This window comes from Erpetoichthys calabaricus, chromosome 6 (genome assembly GCF_900747795.2).
Source record: "Erpetoichthys calabaricus chromosome 6, fErpCal1.3, whole genome shotgun sequence".
NCBI classification, from domain to species: domain Eukaryota; kingdom Metazoa; phylum Chordata; class Cladistia; order Polypteriformes; family Polypteridae; genus Erpetoichthys; species Erpetoichthys calabaricus.
The window spans coordinates 89,070,241-89,092,179 of NC_041399.2; the positions used below are offsets into that span (position 1 = coordinate 89,070,241).

Here is a 21,939-nt window from a genome sequence, read left to right on the forward strand (position 1 = left end):
ACATATTTATTACTTAAATTGGAAGCAATTCATGCAAATTACAGCACATTTCAGAATATATTATATTTCAATAAAAACAGAAGCACCATATTTACTATCTAATAACTTTTTCAGTACTCTACCCTTCCAAAAGTATGCATTGATAGTCAATTGAGTAAATTTAATGTGTCTTACCAACTTCAGACATTTCTGGTACTGATGCAACAAATGGTCCATCTGTAAATTTAGGTGCATTGTCATTGATATCTTGGACTTTAATGATAAATTCTGATTCCGGTTCCAAAGGCTTCTGCGTCCGTCGATCAATGGCTTGGGCATGTAATACGTAGTGTGTTTTCTGCTCTCGATCCAGACTTTTGGTAGCATGGATATCTCCCGTAGTCTCATCAATATGAAATATTGTACCAGCGCCTTCACCAGTAAGAATGTACCTGACAGATCCATCCCCTTTATCAGAATTAGAATGAAGCTGAAATGGAAGAAGATAAAGAATATTTAGTGTCATTCATGTCCTTGTGAAAAACTTGCATTACATAAAATAGTTGAAATAATGTAGAGGTAAAAAGGCAAGCTAAAAAATTCTCTTACAATTGCACTTATAATGCAGTTATAGAATTACTCTGAAAAATAAATTGCAGAATGAGCAAATGATTGTGATAAATACAGAAAACACAAAACTGAAATTTATGATTTCTCAATAATAACATAACCTAACAGAATGACAATATGGAAATACAGTATAACGAAGAGCCATGGTAGAAACCAAAAACAACTTCAGTACAGTACACTGTATACATTTTAATTATTATACTGTATAATTTTACATAAAGAGTAAAACAAAACTTTCTCCAACCCCTTAATTTACTCCATGAATTCACTCATTTAAAATGAATGGAAATCAAGGATTCTAAAAAAAAATCAAGGATTTAGTAGTGGTTGTTCTGTGTTTCCAGTCCTGGTCATAATTGGGGGTGTACCATTATGTAGAAGAGTTCAAGGACCTTAGAGCAGTGATGGCAAACCTTTTAGAGGCCGAGTGTACAAACTGCAACCCAAAACCCACTTATTTATTGCAAAGTGCCAACACGGCAATTTAACCTGAACACTGAGGTTTTAGTTTAGAATAAACAACTCATACATTAACATCTTTTGTCTTAAAAGAAAAACACAATAACAGAGCTTTCAATGATACAAACAAGTTTTTATTGAAAGATAAAAGTTTGCATTTGGCATGCTTTTGAACAATTAATGTGATTTTTGTTGTATGCATGCTGATAATTTGTTTAACTTACTTTGTAAGTTTGAGAGCAACACATGCAGCACTCAGGTCATCTGTTAGTCTGTTTCTGGTGTCATATTTGATATACAGTAATTCAAAGCTGAAAACAGCTGCTCACAAGCATAAGATGATCCAAACAAAGTAAGGAAAGCAACCCCAAGTGCTTTCATTGACTTAAAATTATTTGGCAGAAAATTCCACACTTTAAGGATTTCATTTTCAGAACTAACTGTGCTGTCCTTTGTCATCCCTTCTATCTTCTCAAGTGTTTCATGCAGGTCTTCCCCATTAACCTCCATTCCCGTTCTCTCTCTCTCTTTTTTTCCCCTTTCCATCCACCTTGCACTTCTATTATATATTACGGGGACATGCATCAGGTGTGGTGATTAGCAGCTCCCGGCAACAATTACAGATGCGGACGACTCCTCACCTGTGCACTTAAGCGACGACCGCCCGCATCACGAAGCCCCCGGGAACCACTCCGGCTACACTACCATGCCCCCCTCTAAGCTGCAAGTGTAGCGATTATCTATTAAAATCCATCCAAAAGAAAACATGATTCATCAGACCAGGTCACCTTCTTTCATTGCTCCATGGTTCAGTTCTAATGCTGACGTACCTATTATAGCTACTTTCTGTGTTGGACAGGGCACGGGCACTCTAGCTGGTCTATGGCTATGCAGCCCCATATCCTGCAAGCTGTGATGCACCATGTGTTCTGACATCTTCCCCTTATGGGCAGCATTTATGTTTTTCAGTAATTTATGCTACACTAGCTCTTCTGTGGAATTGAACCACATGGACTAGTCTTTGCTCAACGCATGCATCAATGAGCCTTGGACACCCATGACCGGTTGTCCTTCTATGGACCACTTTTGGTAGGTACTAACCACTGCATGCTGGGAAGACACCACAAGACCGGTCCTTTTGGAGATGCTCTGTCTATCCAGCAGGGGGGTTAGCTCCCTGAGAATGAGTTCTTTTGTAATTGCGGCGTGTTACATAACCCGAAACTATATACAGTAGATATGATATAAAAAGGTGATACCCCTCACTTAGTTATACCGTGGTAAGAAATCACATATTAGAAATAACTTTCTAATAAGTGGGGGCCCGATGTGTAGAGTCTGCCATTTTTGCAGTTACAGTGGAAGGATTTTCAGGATCAGATGACGTTATCTCCCATCCGTCCGTTGGCTTCAAAGGTGTGCCAGACAATGTTCCAAGGCTTTATACTCTTTCTTCATGTGCAGGCCTCCACTTAGGTGAATCATGCAATTCCAAACAAGGCAAAAGAGGATACAGTTTCATACTGACTTTGACAGACAAAAAATATACAGCAGTCCTCAGTCTGACTGCCCATTTCCCAGTTGTCTCTATCTGTCTTGTCTTATATTATAATGCATGCCTAGCAGTTCTATATTATGAGCCCCTGTGCCAAATCTGTCTCTGTGTCAACTGTGCATGTGAGTAGGAAAAGGCAGGTTTATAAAATTTACTTGCACAGAGACATATTAAACTTATGCTCTTATTACACTCTGACCCAGTCATCTTGCCATCACAATTTGGACCTTGTCAAAGTCTCTCAGATACTTACACTTTCCCATTGTTCATGCTTTCAACGCATCACCTTCAAGAACTGAATTTTTCACTTGCTGCCTAATATATCCCACCCCTTATCAGGTGTTATTTTAATGAGATAAACAATGTTTTTCACTTCATAGTGGTTTTAATGTTGTGGCTGATCAGTGCATATCTTGGTTGATTTTAGAGTACCGCTTGTGATGGGCTAGACATTTGCTTCCTGCTTGGAGTTTTGCTACCACTTCAGTTCTCTCCCACAATTTAAAGAGATGCAAGTTAGATGGGTGGGTTGGTTGCAAATGATTTGGTGTGTGTGTGTGTGTAAATTGAACTGGTCTCATATTAAGGGATAGTTTCTCCCTTGGCGTTTTTTAGTGCCAGAAAAAGCTCCCTCAATTTAAATTAGATTAAATAGGTTCAGGAAATAGATGAATGGATATTAATGCCTTCATTTCCTTTGTCTTTTTGTGTTATTTATTGTATGTATTTTAATTTATATTTTGTTGCAATACCATTGCAAATTTTTAAGGAGTGTCAGCATTTTATGCTTCTTATGCTAGGTCATCACCATTTTAATAAAAATCACAGGTCATGTAACTGTTATATTGTTTGAGCAACCTAACATTTCCTTTATTTTAGTATTAAAGTAAAACTCATAACTTTCTCATAACTTCTTTTCATTTTTTTTACTTTTTGACCTATTGCTATCTTGTTTTTTTATTAGTACTTTTGCCTCCAGTTTTTGATTTGTTACTTGAAATCACTGACCACTTTTTTGCCTTTCCCCTCATCTCCTATTCCAACTTTTTAAATGTGTTTTTCAGGACAATACAACAATTCAGCTTGACAGAGTTTTATTTATTATTAATATTTAGAATAATGGTATGAACCAAAAAATTCCACAACCTCTCCCCAGTTTATCAATAAGAGAAAACAGTAATTTAATTTCCTCACTTATTTACATTGGGTAGGTTCAGAGTCATCAGTCTATGTTACCTGCAGGTAACATTAAACATATTGCAGGTAACTCAAAATAAAAGATACACATATGAGTAGGATGTGCAGGCACAACTGCTACAGTGACTAGACCAAGATTTGAATCCATTTTGAACATAAATGAAAAATGTATAAAAGAATACATTGGTGAAAACTCATTTCAAGTATGGTGTGAACCTGTGGTTGACAAGTTACAATAATTATAACTACAGGATATTGTAAATTTGTTATGCTATTTTCAGAGAATATAAAACAAGCCCACAAAATGCCCTTAACTGAAAGACCTTTTGTATTCTCTGTACCTTAATTGTAATTTCTTTAGAGAAGATAGTATTTTGCAGGTACCTCGGGATGATGTTCAAAACTGTAGATGTTTTGATCAAAGTAAATCTGTCAGTATTCTCTAAGATCAATTCTTATTGCTGATAGAGAACAACACTAAATGAAAATAAAAAAAACATTTAAGGCAGAAAATATGAAGGATTTTCTTTGAACCAATATTTATGGGAGACTGCAATACACCATTCAATCATCTGGTCACCTTAAATAAAAAGATTTAATCAGATACTTTAATAAATTAATTCCTAGTCAACCAGATGATTTAGATAGACCAACGACATTTTGTTATTTATAAACTAATGAGCCGTGTTACCAGTCGAACACATATGTAATAGAATACATTTAAAAATATTTTCAATCTCATGTACCTGCAGCATCATTTCTCAGTATCCTTGTGTGTCTGAACCTCTCTTGCATAGTTCTTTCTCTCTCGATCACATTCCCATAAAGCCTGCTTCTCAGACTGTTATTTCAAGGTGCCATGTTCATCTCCCGTCCGCTTTTCTACTTCCCGTCTTTGAGCATGGCTCCTACACATTTACTCCTCTTCATGTGTCTCACACTTACACTACTTCTTTTGATCACACTAAAGCCAAAATGACCAATTAGATTGCTCTGAAGAACACACACAGGCCTTAGTGTTTTATTATATGTAGTAGTAGATGTTCTCATGTACATCTGAAAGAACAAGCTCCTTCCTTATTGCTTTAATTTTTTAAGTTACATTAGACAGAACTAACTAACAAGTAAAAATTATAGCTGTAGATGATGATGCACTAAGCTTCCCTTTGTTGAACATAAACACAATGAAAATTTTTAATTACATTTCTAATTTTAATTCAAAATGAACAAACTGGGCAACATCATGATGTAATTAAAGCCGTAGAGTAACAGAGAAATATTATATCCATTACTAGTAGGCAGGACTGGGACAGTAGCTCCTCTCTTTACTAATTAATTCACCATCCTTTTCATTGTGTCTTCTTCGAGCATGTCAGTCACATAGTGGGAAAATTAAGATCAAAAAGGACTATAGTGCTCTAGCACTATGTCTAAAATGCCTGGCAGACTCCAAACTTCATCTAGAACTCAAGGGGCTTAGTTTCAAATTCCTTTTTTAATTCTTTGCTTACTTTTAGATTTTGCACTTTACATTTTATAGTGGCCAAAGAAGCAGAATGATGGCCATATCCAAAATTAACAACATATTCTTGAACCATGAGAGATACAGCCAGAGAGGAACACAAAAGAATAGTTGGTAAAACTGAACCAAGGTCTGAACCAGGAAGTCAAAATGACCCATAATCCAATATCAAAATATAACAGTGTTATTGACTGTCATGAGGTGTTTGTGAAATCCAAAAGCTTGGACACTGTATGCTGCACATCTCCATCTTAAATACCAACATGGCAATCCCATCATAGGTAGCATCGAATAAAGTGACAAGCAAGCAGCCTTCCTGCTTACAACAATTTACTGGCACCCATTCCAAAACAACTTTAAATCGTTATTATCACTGAGAAAATCTGCTCTTAAAAGGCACCACAATAACATCACAGATATGCAAAAATTAATAATAATATTGAAAGTAAATACATTTACATTACAATCATAACAAAAGTAATATGCAAAAAAGTAATATGTATTTGTAAATTTTATTTTTAAATTCACTATGAAGATATCACCAGTATTTGCTGGTCCTTAACCCCTCATAATTTGTGAAGTTCCCTCTTTAATTTGCAAGAATAAAAACTGACCAGGTCATCCATCCATAACAACTGTAACATCAGAAATAAAAAAAAAAGCTGGAACCTTTTTATTCCAAAAAATTTCAATCATGTTTATTGGGGGATAAATATCACGGTTGAATGCTCCTACAATTAAAACAAATGCAAAATAAAAAAAAAGTTATAAATAATAAAATAGATTTAAATCTGTTTTTTATAGTAAATCAAGTCTGAATTTCCTCTCATAGGATAATCCAGATTTGACCTGTTTAATTCTGATCTCAATTCAGGAAATGGGGATCCATGGGGTATAATGGAGACAACGTATAAATATGGGAAGAGTGACCAATAAGGAAGCGGATGTCTGTCAGTGACATATTACAAGTGAATGATCAGAGAGAAATAATATATCTACTAGACACAATAGAATAAAGTAGCTGTAAATTTGGCTTCATAAACCTAAGCATCTGAGAAAAGTGACAGAATTATGTTATTAGTCTCTTCCTCTCAATTTAAATGGCTTCTCTAATGTAAGGTCTAAGTGAAGGTAATGATGGAACCTATGAATTATTAAATTTTTCACCAAGGATTGCTAAAAAAATGAACAACTCTGCTATATAACTTTGCTATGGCTATAGCCAGTAAAGGAGTTTATAGTAGATTTAGACATGTATTCCAATCTTCCCATTTAAGCATTTTCTTATTTAACAGATGGCGGTTAAATCAACATTTTCTGTTAGGAAAATATCTGAAGACCCAGGATTTTCAATGCTTATTCAAATACCCTCAGCAACAGCAGTGCCCAAATGGACCAGATGCATAGCAGATTAAAAAAAACCAAGTACAACACATACTTGACTTAGGCAATTACTACTAGCTTTTTTAAAAGCCTAGCAAATTTTGAAAGAATTTGTATTGTTAAGCTGTGGACAAACATATAGTTCAGTTCTATGCATGTCTATTACCTACAGTTAAAGACTTTGGAGGTGATAATTACCATTAAATATTTTTCCCATGTGCACATGATGGTTTCCCATAGCTGCATTTCTGTTGTTATTTGCTAGATGTTTTCATTTATGCTAAGTGATCTTCAGTTTCTTACAATATGGCCAATTTTGTACATTACTGTACTAGCACCAAAACATGTTTAAAATTACAGGTACAATAGTAACTCAAATTAAAAATGACACCTATATCACTTCAGAAACACAGGGTGTCTGAGAGCCAGTGACTTTCCTCTCAACACAATCTATCACCTTCTAATGGACCATTAGTAGATTAAAATAACCAGTCTAACCCTATTGAGGTTTGGGGCTCAAACCTATCCTGTTAGCACTGGGTGGAAGGCGGGGCCCAGCTACACATAAGGTGCTAGTCCATTCCATGGCCAAAGTTAAACACACGCACACTTGCTCACAATGGGCCAATTTCTAATTGCCAATTCATGTAACATGCACATTAATGTTTGAGGAAAATTGTAGTACCTTGAGGAGAACACACACAGATAATGAGAGAACATATAAACTCCACAAGGATCTGGAGTTTAAATAAATAAGGCAGCAGCACTTAACAATGCAGCACCATGCTGCACCAATTTAAAGTATTCAAAATATATAATTATAAATCCTAATTAAAACACTATTTGTTTCAAAGGTTTATCCCTAATTGCCAACATTTTGAATTAAAAATATTTCTTTATGAACAACAGAAACAATTGCTGCCTAACAAAGATAAATCCTTGGTTTTGTTTTCACCCATTAAGTTTTGAATAACACAATTTACTTGTGCTTATTTATAATGTAACAGATTTATACAAAGAGAAATAAAACTCACAATGGCATAGATCAGGGGTTCTTAAACTTTTTAATCGGATGACTGAAATAAGAAAATTTGTACCATAGTGGGACCTAAAAATTAGATTATTACCATAATGTCATCAGAGCCATGAACAGACAAAAAGCAATGGTCATTTAATAAAACAGTAAACATTTTGTTTCCTTTTAAGGAAATCAACAACATATATACTGTATTACTAAAAGAGAAATAAAACAATAATTATCATTCAAAACAGGGAATAGTTTCCTGAAGTATATCACTGCCAGTGTAAATGCTTAGCTTAAGATTTTGCAAACCTCAGAAAAATCTTTTTTTTGGTATGCAGTGCGATGATATGAGGATTTTTCTTCATATCAAAGAGCCAATACTCTGATGAATGCTTTCATTGCTGTAATTTTATGCACATAGTTCTTTACTTATTTTTCCCTTCTGGTAAAGAAATTAGTTTTTGCTTTGTTTTTTGCAATCTGAAGAATGGTAGTGTGCATTTCAGTGCAAAAAGCAATCCATCTTATTAAACCAGACATTTAATAATATGGATTAAAATAACTCGGTTAAAACTAAAGTAATGTATGGGGGAAACACAAATATAAAAATAACAACTTTACAAGAATGTATTTAACGTTTATCTGTAGAACTGTGCTTTTCAATTAAAGCAACAGATAATTAGACTGAATTAAATGCTTTAATTTCAATACTAGTAGGAATACTGAAATAAAAGTGGTCTCAATTTCAATGGCCCAAAGCTTTGAGGTGGTAAATGCTTTTATTGTTGGGGAAATTTTATTGTACGTTACTTCAAAATACTGCAATCTAAATCTTTCAAGGTGGCTGTCAACAAAAGTCGACATCAAAGGGTAGAAGACTGAAATGCTGACAAAAGTTGCCTAGAGTGTATTGTTTAGTTTTATTTGTTTGATGGTACTAAACACCTTACAGTATGACATTAAATGCCAGAAGATGATTTGTTGATGTTGTGCATTATCAAATTAAGATTTAGAAAACACAGAATATAGCCCACTATTTAGTTTATAACAAAAGGCAGAGAAAACATTGTCACTACTGCAATATGTTTCGCAAACAGTGTGCCTTCCAAATGTATACAATTGGTTGCTTTGAATGGTATATAGTGTTCAGAATTTTCATGTACCCATAGGCCGGCAGTAACAACACACACATTCCAACTTAAGAAAACCCGAATGGGGCATTTTATTTCACTGACCAAAACAATAACTCCAAACACAAGCTAAATCTTCCTGTTATTCAGGCAACATGAAATGCCCACTATGCCCCTAAACATCTTGCCCTCCTTCGTGCTTTACTCTTTCAGAAGAAAAAAAGAACTCTGTCCAAGCGCCTGCTCACATTTAACTCTGACCATCTTCCTTCATCTTCCCCTGAAGAGCATTCCCTTAGCGCAGGGGTGGACAATGTCGGTCCTGGAGAGCTGCAGTGGCTACAGGTTTTCGTTCCAACCCAATTGTTTATTGTATATACTCACGTATAAGTTGGGCCTTGAAACCCGAAAAATCGATCATAAAATTAGACCCCAACTTATATGCCCGTTCAAAAATGCGACACTTAATTTTTTTTTTTATACCTTCCTACCTCCTCCAATCTTGTATCAGTTTCTCAGACGCATCGAATTTGTTGCAACAGCGCAGTTACCAATTTCTTTCGCTACTTCAATGACGTTTACTTTAAAACCAGCTTCATATTTTCTTCTGATCAAACGCTCCATCGTAGATAAGGGATGTTCTTACAATAAAGGTGTATGAGGGTGTGAGATACAAAAAACACAAATTAGTGCAAACATCGCTTCAGAATAGTTCGGGTATTACCGTGTGGTTACGTAGGCACAATACATAGAAAAAAAAAAGGCAGTGTGCTCTGTGGTTACTCTCTCAGGTGGCGTTAGCATATCATAATCTCTTGGACCAATAGCATTAGTTTTCCGAATTCGACTTATACGAATACCAGAAATTATATAGTAAAATCAAGTCCCAACTTATCTGCAGGAGAACTTATCCGCGAGTATATATGGTAATTAGAAACCAATCCTTGCCAATCTCAGACCTTATTTAATTTATGGCTTGTTAGTCTGCAATGTAAGGTTCTTATATCATAGATTTTTTCCTTTCCAAGGATATGATCCAGATGATTTGAAGACTAAAATACATAATTTTCAGTCTGTCACATTTTCTGTTAAGTGTATTATTAACTTGAACAGTGTATGATGAACACACACAGATGTAAATGGAAACAAACTGGATGGAGAACTGCTTATTGCTAATAAGGAGCCATTAAACACAATGGAGCTGTTTAAGATTGAAATAAGCAATTAAGTGGGGGGGGGGACCTTAACAAACAAGACCACTAAAATGAGGCATCAAAATGTCACTTAAGCAATAAGTGCTTCATCAGCAATAATTGACTTCTCATTAAGAAACTGGGTTGGAACAAAAACCTGCAGCCGCTGCAGCCCTCCAGGACCGACATTGACCACCCCTACCTTAGCTTGTACATCTCATCTCTCTCAATCTTGTCCCTGGACCCGTCTACCCTCCTTCGCATCCAACCGGCCACCATAATACATTCATTAGTAGTATGCATTACACAATATGTATGAGTTTTCTGGAAAAAAACTCAGCCAAGAAAATCATGGGAATGACTATTTAAATTGAAGACAGACCTCTTTACCAATAAATGAATCGGAGAGGTGGGTCTTCAAGTCGTAATGTCCTTCCCATGAGTCTTTAGATTTTCTGATTATGTGTGAGCTGATAACTCTGAAAGTAACTATTTTCAATATTTTACCAAAAAAAAAAAACTAGCATCTATTGGGTAAGCACCTGCATAACAGATATGTAGAATATGCAACATGAGAAACATGGGATTTTTTTTTTCCATTAATATTTTTCACATTGTTTGCCATCATACATCACTGGTCACGTATGACTTCTGTTACGTATGTCATAAATGTCTTTCTTTCCATTCTGTATGAAAACATGAGATTAACATTTTTTTTTTTCGGTCACCACTACAAAGTACATGGGGTAAGTAACATACAAAAAATATGGGGTGGAGTATTCCTTTAAGAGGAGCCAGTCATATAGAAATAGTAGTGTGTGGCTTGAGATAAATTGAAAAGTTTGAAGGGCATAGCTCAAAGACCTTAGATGGTAGAATAATAAAAGAAAGCAGTTGCAATATGTTCAGTATGCCTCCTGAATATGCTGTGAACATAAATAAATATACACCACAGTAAATAATTAGGTTTTTCTTTATGCATAACCAATTAACTTGGTACATAACAAACACTAACTTGTGATTCTACAGTCAATTAGCAAATTATAAATAATATTACCATTTATAGACTGTATCTGTATCTTATTTCCCTTTAAATACCAGAGTTCTATATGATACTATAGATCTCCAAAAAAAAAAAAATTGATAAAAACTTATGTTATTGTATGTTCTATACTTCACTGATAATAACCCTTACATAAAACCATTAGGTTTGTTGTCAATGTACATATATTTAAATATATTTGTTTCCTATAATGTGGAATAATTTAAGCAATGATGTGCTGCTTGCAAATGAGTTATTTATATTCAATTATAAAGAAAGAACTTAACATCATGCAGTGAACATTTAAAAATCTATGAATAGAGGAGTACCTCAGAATGGTGCCACACAATTAGCTATAAATCTATAACATGCACATAAAAGGTTAAAAGAACAATTCTAATTTAAAATAATATACAGGTACTAGGTGACTTCCAAATGAAATGCTTTAGAATAAAATGACAAACCTGTATCATTTTTATGGAGGTACTTGGACAAATATATTTTTAAAGTGGAGTATAGTTTTTTTATTAATTTAAGAAACTAAACATAAAGTTAAAACTTTATTTTTACTGATGAACATTATTTATTTTGACTAGTGTTAACAAGCAAAAAAATAATTATTGACCTAATTAACAGGTTGCTATAAACTACTGGGCAGGTGACTGATTTGCACCCCAGTTAAACTTTAAAAACACTTAAAAAGTGTTCATACAATTTATATTTTTAGCTGCTAGAAAAGGATTAAAAGTGTGTATTCTATCAGGCTGTTTTTGATTTTTGAGAGACAGATATAAAAACCAAGTCCTTTAATTTAAGAGCAAAGCAACAGGAGAGTCAAGGTCATTAGCAAAAGTCTGTATACTGAAAGTTATTAAATCACAAAAAAAAAAAAAACAATTCAGACTAAAGTAAACTTTAAGTCTTAGTTTAAATGAAGTAAGCATCAAGACCAGATCAGTGCATGGTCTCTTGTATGGTCTGTCTGTTAATGTTTGGATGCCTGATTACTGCTCATGGGTATTATGTATCACTAGCTTAGCAGTAACACAGCATCATTAACAAGACGTGCAAAACAGTGGCGCTTTTGAATAAAACAAATACACAGAATGGTGACATGATGAATTAAAAGGTAAAAATCTTTAAAAATGAATAATGCAATAAACAAATTAATAATATGCTTCTAATAAAACAAATCTGTGCTCGGATTACAAGATGAAAATATATTATATATATTATATATCTTTTATACAGACACTTTCAAACCATTTCATGTTAATTTTAATATCCTACCTAGAGTACATATTGAAATCCTCAGTAAGTGGTTATGACTTAACAAACTTAACTGTTTTATTCCAGCGTGTCCGTAGCACACCACTTTGCTCTCTAAGTGCTATTTCAACTTTTTATATCAGCTTGACAGGCAGCTGGCAACTATATGAGGCACACTGATTACTTTGTAAAAACATCTTGCATTTTAATGCTGAGGGTAATGACCCTCAGTCATAAGTCTAGAAAGCTGCCAGGACTCAGAGTCAGTCATGGCAAATCCTGAACTGTACCCAGTATGAGCCCATCACTGTTTATTTGTCAAAAGAAAGTGCAGCCCCCTTTTAGCTCATAGTGAATGCAGCACATGTGCTAACAAAAAGCACTATGTATTTCTATTGTAGCATTTAAGATGAGCATTTCAATGCCAAACTCATTAGTTTTATTTGAGGAGTTGTTGGTCTTGTTTGGTGTGTTAATAATACAAATTGAATAATGCTGAACAATGAATCCACAAAAACACTAAAGTAAAAAAAAAAAAACGCTACCATTATAGTCATAGTGTACTTTATGCAATTAACTTTTCCTCATGATTTCTCCGACAGTCAAAAGGCATGCAGTTAGGCTGAGTAGAATATCGAAAATTGGCACAAAGTGAGTGGGTATACCCTGTAATTCACTGGCAATATGTCTAGTGTTGGTTCCTGCTTTGTACCCATTGATCAGCTTGTCATTTTCTTTCACTTTCCTACAGTGACTATGGGGAAGTGTTTTTTCTTGGATAGCTGAGTGTAAAGTACAGGTATACGAAAAAAACTAAAATAAAAAATAAAAACTGATGAAGCTCCTGATCAGCTGTCTTTTGAAAAGGCTAAAAGAATGACATGGTGGCACAGAGATCAACATTGCTGGCTCACAGATCAGTGTCCTTGGTGTCAGTCCAGTTTCACATTGCTCTCTGTGTGTTGTTATCACGTGTCTGCCTGAGTTTTTAATCACAGGATCAAATCAAATAAAATGTTGTCATGCACAATTCTACACACAGTTCAAATTGTAGTGATATGCTTAGTTACAGAAGCTCAAGATAAATATAAATAATATAAAATCAAGACCCATCCCACCTCCCCAGCACACACAAGAACTTCTGTCTTAGATAAAATGAGAGTTGTTTTGGTCAATATCAGGCTCCTAGATGACAATAAAATTAGGTCAGGTCTGCCCAGTTGTTCCATATGTTTTCATTTAAAGACATTAACATTTGAATAGAGCACATCCGTCTTGTTGTGTCCATAATAATAGAAGTTGTTCGTTCTGTTGTTGCCCTGATTGAAGTCAGCAGCATTCAATTGTCAGAATCAGATTTCACTTTTTATGTCTCTTTTTAATTTCTTATACATATGTAGTTTATTTATTTACTTTCATGTTTTAGATACTATTTTGTGGTATCTGTAGTTACTGAATGATAGCATTTTGTATTTTTGATTTTGATTTTATACACTTTACTAGGGGGTTCGCCCCCTGCTCGCTTCGCTCGCCAACCCCTGCGGTGTCTCTGCTGCTCATGTTGTGAAGAGAGGGGCTGAACGCACCTCAAGGAGACGCGGTCGCTCCTCCAAAACCCCCTCTTAAATGTTGTTACAATGGGAAACAAATACAGTTTTTTTTTACCTCCCCTTTACTTGATCGGCTGCTGGCTTGCTGCTGCTGTGCTGTGCTTTGAACATTTAAAAGCCTGTACAGCAGCTGTCCTACTCTTTGTCTTTTATTACCGGCCCCGGGCATGGTTAAATCTCTTGGCACAAAGTCTCATCTCGTAGGACATGAGTTCATGATATTTTTTAATTTATAATTTAAAAACAGAATCTGGAAATCTAACAACATCACATTAAAGTTCGATAAATTCTGAAAAGAATAATACCAAACATATATATGTAGGTTTTAAAATAAGCCCGATTTAAAGTGTGACAAAAAACGTAGCATAAAAACGTGATATAAAATTATTGCACAAAATTGTTGCACTTTTCAGCATAGGATTTTATATATATAGAGTAGATTTACCCCTGAGAGAAAATGTACCTTGTTACTTGATATTTGAGGGTACAGCACCACTGGAGCAATTTTCAGGTTAAGGTCCTTGTTGAAAGAACGGAGTAGGATCCCTTCTAGCAATAATGTGATTTGAACCGACAACCTTCCAGATAACAATGCAGATCTTTTGCCTCCTGTTAGCTGCCTATTTGGTTACTGGGATTTGTTAGTACCACATGACCAATGTTAACGTGATCAGTGAAGTCATCAGGCATCTTACGTAACCCTCGTAAAGATATCCAAAAAACAAATTTTAATATGTAGTTAGGGTGAAAATAACCAAGACTAGTGCTAGTTGTCTTTTGGTTTTTTGAATCTTTTTCTGTTTTTTGCAAGCAAGTTTTGTTAACTACTATTAGTATTGTTGTTCAAGTTCTCCCTCCTGTCCTTTCTGTTTCTGACCCATGCTTGAGCTCAGACTATAATTGTGTCACGCTGTTTTACTTTTATTGCTTTTTTATCATCTCCAGTTCATTTCCCAACAATAGCTCTGTTGTCTATAACAGTTATCGTCCACATACTCCAGTTTTACTCCCATATCCCCAAAGACATATATGTTCAGTTAAAGCTCAATGCTGTCAGGATAGGCTGTGGCCTATGTGACCCTGCATAGAATGAAACAGGTGGGGGGAGGACATCATGTCATGTCTTGTTACCTTTTTAACACTGATGAAGAAAGATAACAATAGAGAACTAATATGATAATTTATACTTCATTTGATAAGAGGAGCCACACTTTTTGAAACCCATTTTATGTTTTCTGCACATGGTTTTTCCATTAAATTTAAAAATGCAATGAAAAATGGCATGGAGCATATTTGAAAAATATCTGTGAAGAACAGACAATTTAAAGAATATACCTTTTAGTTCTACTATAAAAGTATATGTTCTTTAATTTACTTAGAAGAAAATCCATTTTTGCTTGGTCAAACTCATGAATCAATACTATATTTAATATCTACGAAATGGTTTGTTCCTTCTTTTGTTTTTACATGTAATATGCAAGCATGCAGATGCACTTTTTAATCCTACATAAACTTCAAAAACTGGACTAAGTTGTGATTTGGGCTCATTTTAGCTTGTCCAAAACAATTTTAATGCATAGTATTCAGTTGTAAACACCTTTATGTTTTTGGTTTGCTGTCTTTAAAAACAGAACATTAATGGTGATATTGACTTTGAACTGAGGATGCTAGATCCATGAGGTAGCAGTACTAACCAGCATGCTCAGTAACAACCAGTACTCATCCATGAATAATATATAACATTAATTAAATACACTAGCGCTGATCTCCAGAAAATTCTGTTTTATGTATAGTTCTTATTACCAACATAAAAAGTACAATTAATTTATGTATGTTTAAATAACATATATTTCAAGATACAAACTTTCATAATGCCTGATTTTTACAATGGTGTAAAATAGTAAATAATGTGGCATAACATCATGTACTGGGAGTGCTTGCTACAACTCCGCCACTCACTCTTTATGTTGTTCCAAAATCATTTAACTTGTTAGTTCCCAAGTTGTATAACTCCATTAAAAACGACATTATCCATTTGTAAATTTCCATGTCACCATGGATTAAAAATATCATCTACAGAATTTAATGTAACAATATTTATTTTAGGTGCACTGTTTACAGTTTAAATTTCACTAGTCAAATAACAATTAAATGCAAAGAATGTATAGTATGAAAAAGGTTATGCCTAATTTTTCAATTGTTTCTTCGCAAAATTATCTATTTATTGATGTTGTCACCAGCCACCAGAAAAAAAGTTAATTATGACAACCAATCAAAATTTCTCTAACACTGCTTTTACTGTGAAAGTAAGTCACTAACTATATAACTGAGAAAATATACGGTCAGTAAACACTGGTGAGCAAAATAAATTTCTACTTGCAATTTCATTCTATGTTGAAAATGAGCAAAGTTGCTTTGTACAAGAATTCAAACTTGATTTCAGAAACTGTATTTATGAAAGTTAAGTCTGCAACTTGCAATAATCCACAATTTCCCCCAAACAGCGATTAAATTAGGCAAATACCAAAGAGCAGTATGAGATTGACGTCCATGCCAAAGGGCTGACTTGATCGGCAAGAAGAGATCTGTAATTGTATTACAATCAAGATCCACTGCATACTTATTTCATCAGTTAATACCTTTTTTAAAAATGTTTTTTAATTATATTAAAGGCCCAAATTGTTGCATCATCATCCTGTCTTCTCATTTTAACGACTTAACTTTTGAATCTTATTTTTTCAAAAATAAGCTGACTGGTGTCTCAATCATCCAGAGTCTGGTGCAGGGGTGTCAAACTCCAGGCCTGGAGGGCCACAATGGTTGCAGGTTTCCATTCTAACCCTTTTCCTAATCAGTGACCAGTTTTCACTGCTAATTATATTTTTTCCCTTCATTTTAGTAGCCCTGTTTTTAAGGATTCTAAGAATTGACTTCAATTGTCTTCATTAAATGGCAGCCAAACAGAAATGAGACATGAAACATGCCAAAAGATGACCAACTAAATTGTGGTTTCAAACTCCAACCAACTTCACTCCAATCACTTTCTTAATGAGAAGCCGATTCTTGCTGTTAATTAAACTCATTATTTAATTCCATTGTTTGTTGCTGCTCTCATTCTGCCACAACAGACATTTCCAAAACTGTCGATTTTCTGTTTTTTCTACGAACACCATCAAAATGTTTTGGCGACCTAAAAGATCAACCTTACTGAGACCTTCACCTTTGTTTATTTTCAGATATTGTGTGATGGGCACAGGTGAACTGAGGCCTCATTCATAAGGCCGTGTGTAGAATTCACACAAAAACATGGCATACGGACAAAAGCGGAAATGTGCGTATGCACCAAAAATCCAGATGCATAAATCTGTGCGTACGCCAACTTACACATTCTTCCACTAGATACATCCCGGTCAGTGTGAAAAGTAACGCACGTGCACAGGCCTGCCGTCCCACCCTATCTCCTCCCAGAATTATACCTCTTTGAATATGCATATCAAAGTAAATAGCCCTTAAGCTCAGCATTCTGTGAAAAGACAATGGCAAAAGCACGGGGGAAAATAGAAGAATTTCAGTGAATACCAAGTGGAGGCAAGGAAAAACTTACTATTTGTTGGTTTAAACAGTGATATAAACAACAAAAGGAAGTTGACAGAGGGACATAGAGTGTCGGAGAAAGTTGAAAACTCAAGTTCACAAAGTCGCATAGTGCCTGAAATAAAAAAGAAGTTGTCAGATATCAAAGTCGCCATGAAAAGGCAAGTTGTAGCCCATCGTCTGCCAATCGTCTGAGTGTCATATGAAAGCTTATTAGGGTACAGAGAAAAGAAAAAAATAGGGACACAGTGGGGAAAAAAGCTCAAAATTTCAACTTTAATCTCGAAATTTGCACTTTAATCGCATAGTTTTTGTCATTAAAGTAGAAAATCATAAACTTCATTTTAAAAATCATTTCATTTACTAGTTTCTCAAATACCATCGTAACTAAAGTAGCATGATAAATGCTTTGTATTGTATGTGTTCTTCTATGTGCTCTATGTACTGTATGTGAATTACTACATGCTTCTTAAATTACTACATGCTTCCTCTTTCTCCTAAAGGACACAGAATCCATTACATTTGTGGTAATACAGCTCTCTGAATAATTTAAATACTGAGATGTATACTTGATATTATTTTCATGATGACAGGAATTAAAACATGTTATTAAACATGGGAACACGGTGGCACAGTGACAGTGACAAGCTGGCGCCCTGTCCAGAGATTGTTCCAGCCTCCCACAAGATGCTTGCTGCACGGTGCACAGCCTTCGATGAAATAATTTATTGCAGCAGTACTGTCTCTTTCAAATGTACTAACCCCCAGTTCCTGTCCTTCCTTTTCTTTCTCCAAGGAGCTCAACCGCCACACAATCAACTCTGTAATGGATGTAAAGCCATCTGTAAGCTGAGAATGCCAATTCTTCAAAACTTTTAAAGATCACTGAAATATCTTCATAGTACATGTTTAATTATTCTATCCATCTATCCACCAGTCCCAGCAAGCATACAGCATGAGACAACAACAATCCCTGAATGGGGCACCAGCTCCTTGCTAGCGCTGTGACACCGTGTCCTCACATGTTTAATTATTAACAATAATAGATTATTTAAATGATGTTAAAATTTTATCTGTATAATGTAATAAACATATTTTGCTGCATTTCATCTTAAAAATGATATTGTCATCATATGTAAATACACGCCTTATAAAGTGGCTCAGGTTGTACAACATTATAACTGTATTGCAAGTTTACAGTGAGGTAATTGTACTAATAAGTACAAACATTTCTACTAGGAGCACTTGATGGACTGATTGAGTGCGTTTATAGTTCTTGGGATGAAACAGTTTCTGAACCGCGAGGTCCCTACAGGAAAGGCTCTGAAGCGTTTGTCATATGAGAGCAGTTCAATAAACTGTGCGCATAGCTGAGGCAGCGTGTTCTTGATGCTGTATACCGATAATTCTCTTTCCGATCAGCTGTTGTAGAGCTGTGATTCCACATTCACATACAGTGGGATAAATACTCTGAGTGGTGCACTAAGAGTAACAACGCAAAAGCAGCTATGGTATTTGGAATAGTTTGGCCATTCCATGGACCATTGTATTGTTACAGGTTAATTACAATCAGATGCCTTAAACTAATAAATGATATGTGGTTAATTTCAATGTATTTGATAAAGCTGTGTCAGGAATGTGGATCTATAAAAGAAGGGGAAACCACACTGGAACAAAAGCACTGCTTTGATGCTGGGTGCCACCAGTTTGCAAAACCGAGCGGAGAACTTGCGTATGCCAGAGATTGGGCTGGCGTGAAAATGTGCATGGCTTTACGCCAAGTTTACTTTTTGTACATTGCGATATGAGCATGGAAACGGGCTTACACAATATTTTTGTGCGTATGCACTGTTTATACATGAGGTCCCTAGTCATGTGGTGGCTTGTTTTGTGTCTCACTATTATTTGGATGCTAATTAAAGAAAAAGAAACAACAAAGGGGCCTGAGTCAAGTTAATTAAAACTAAGGCAAAAGAAATTAATTAGCAGCAAGAACTGGTCACTAATTAAGAAGATGGTTAGAATGACAACCTGGAGTCACTGCGGACCTCCAGGACCGGCGTTCTGGTGGATAAGTATGCCCTCTAGTGTCTCGAAGGAACATTGCATATTTTGTTGCAGGCTTCAGATTTCTCTCTCACTGTTAGTTCCCCTACCTATTACTTTTCTATGGCACCTGGTATGTATCCAACAAATCTCGTCCCTCACCAGCAGCCACTGTGCTTCCACAAACTAGCATAAGCAGGACCTTTTTTGCTGTCAATCTGAATCTTTGTCTGCTATGGTGGCTTTGTATGGAACTTATTCCTGCCTTGTGCCATCCTTATAGTGCCATTATCCCAGCTACCTCTTGCCATCTGTCCACCCCTTAAAACGAAAACAGTATTAATAACAATAGTCAAAAATATTTAATGTAGTTTTACAAAGCAGTATCTCCAGCAACAAAAATATCAGAGATCTTTCATGTCTAAATTATACATCACTACAGCAAATGAACATGAATGTTAAATGAAAGTATGCAGATGGTGGTTCCTCTTCTTCACTTATTCTTCTTGAACTCATTGTAGCTTTTAAGTAATATGACCAACAACTCTATTTATGATATTATGGTTTATGCTGGACTGACTAGAGCTTGCTACTGATTTCTATATTTATTATAGCTGACATGTGCAGTTTCATATGCATTTTGTTTCCTGTTGTTTTTCCAAGAACCAATAAATTTTAAAATGTAGTAAAAACTTATAATATGTTACTCTTAGAATCAGTTTTAGATGTAGCCTTAGTATCCAATCTATTGATTATCCCCTCTTCTTTCTTCTGTTTTCTCCAATTTCTTCAACTCAGACATAAAACTTCTTAATCATGTCTTCATTACATACCACTTTAGTGGTCTAGCAATTTTCATTGTAGACTAAGTAATATTTTGCTCCACCCAGTGAAATGTAAATGTATTACTTCTCATTTAATTTGGTGGAGTTAGGATACATTAACGTCAAAATGTATTTAAAACCCTCCACATTTTCATAGGAATGTAAGGACAACTTTTCTCACAGAAAAAATGTGGTGAATTTTTCTTTGCCTTTTGGATTCAAAGTGACTGTACCAAAATTTCAAAATGACAGCCTCATGTAGTGAAAGTGATACGCTGCACATTTTATTTTTATTTTAAGAATAACTCAACTGAAATGTTGGCAGTACAAAATTAAACAGCAACAGTTATTAAATAATATTACCATAAATTAGTCACAGTCTCATGTCTTGGCAGAATTATATCTATCATATAATATCAGTAATGGGGACTCAGGAGCTGTGAATGGTAAAGTATCCATCATTGATTCTTGTTTTAAGGAACAAATTGACAAAAACATGCCAAGCATTCCATCTGTGATCATTCTGAGGTGTTTGCTCCAACTCCTTTTTTGTGTTTCTGTCACATTGAAGGATACTTTGATTCATATAAAAAAAGTAATGAATGGACTCCAAATTTCTCGTAATATTTAATTTTCGGTACAGTTTTACTTTTTGTTATATTTGCTTAAAAGAAAATTCAGCTTTAGCCAGAAAGGACAGCACATTTAGATTTAAACAATTTTTTATAGTTATGTAGAAGAGATAAAATATTGGATGACCACATTTTCTATCAATGAATTCTTATAATATGTTACTTGGGAAGTGCCGTTCATTGATACATTTTATTTGTAAACAACCAAAGAAACAGGTTAGGCATTATTCCTTGAAATGTGAGCAAGTTGTCAACTATAGTTTGTATTTTATTTGAATGTCAGAATTAAAATCCTGGCTAATTATATCACTAGCATACAGAGAGGTAGGATCAGTACAGATTGATTAAGCTCTTATAAAGAGTCAGTAAATATGAATAAAGACAAGCATGGCAGCAAGCTATAATGTTCCCTGAAGCAAGATGTCATATAGTCAAAATACTGGAGTCAAGCAAACCACTGAGCAACATTCACATTCCGGTGTAATTTGTTTGCTTTGTGGTGATTAGGATACTGAGGGCCTGATGATTCATGAATAAAATAAACAGGTAAAACAGTAACTGTGCAGATAAATACACTTTTCTCTACAGACAGCACATAAAGCTGAAGTTGTTTTTCAGCTACAGAAGATTTGCATCTCAAAGCAATTATGAAATACAGAAGACTATACACTCAGCTGTTGTGGAGGAAGCTGGATGAAGGAAACACTTAAACAATAAATAGAAGTGGCAACTGAAGTCCAAATAGATAAGTCATTTAAGCATTGAGGCCTTCCTTTTGAAAAGAAACCTGTTTTTGATTTTGTGACGCTGGTACATGGCCCATGAAAAAACAGAAAAAGGAAACCACTGT

General features: G+C 35.0%; 1 protein-coding gene across 3 annotated transcripts in view; it reads right to left on the reverse strand.

Moving 5' to 3' along the window:
* Positions 1 to 21,939, reverse strand: part of LOC114653468 (cadherin-18) — a 1,070,530-nt gene that overhangs the window by 465,667 nt on the left and 582,924 nt on the right. For all 3 annotated transcript variants that reach the window (XM_051928932.1, XM_051928933.1, XM_028803814.2), the window contains one exon: positions 175 to 469. In XM_051928932.1, the coding sequence (XP_051784892.1) occupies positions 175 to 469 (295 nt within the window). The remainder of the gene's footprint in view (positions 1 to 174; positions 470 to 21,939) is intronic.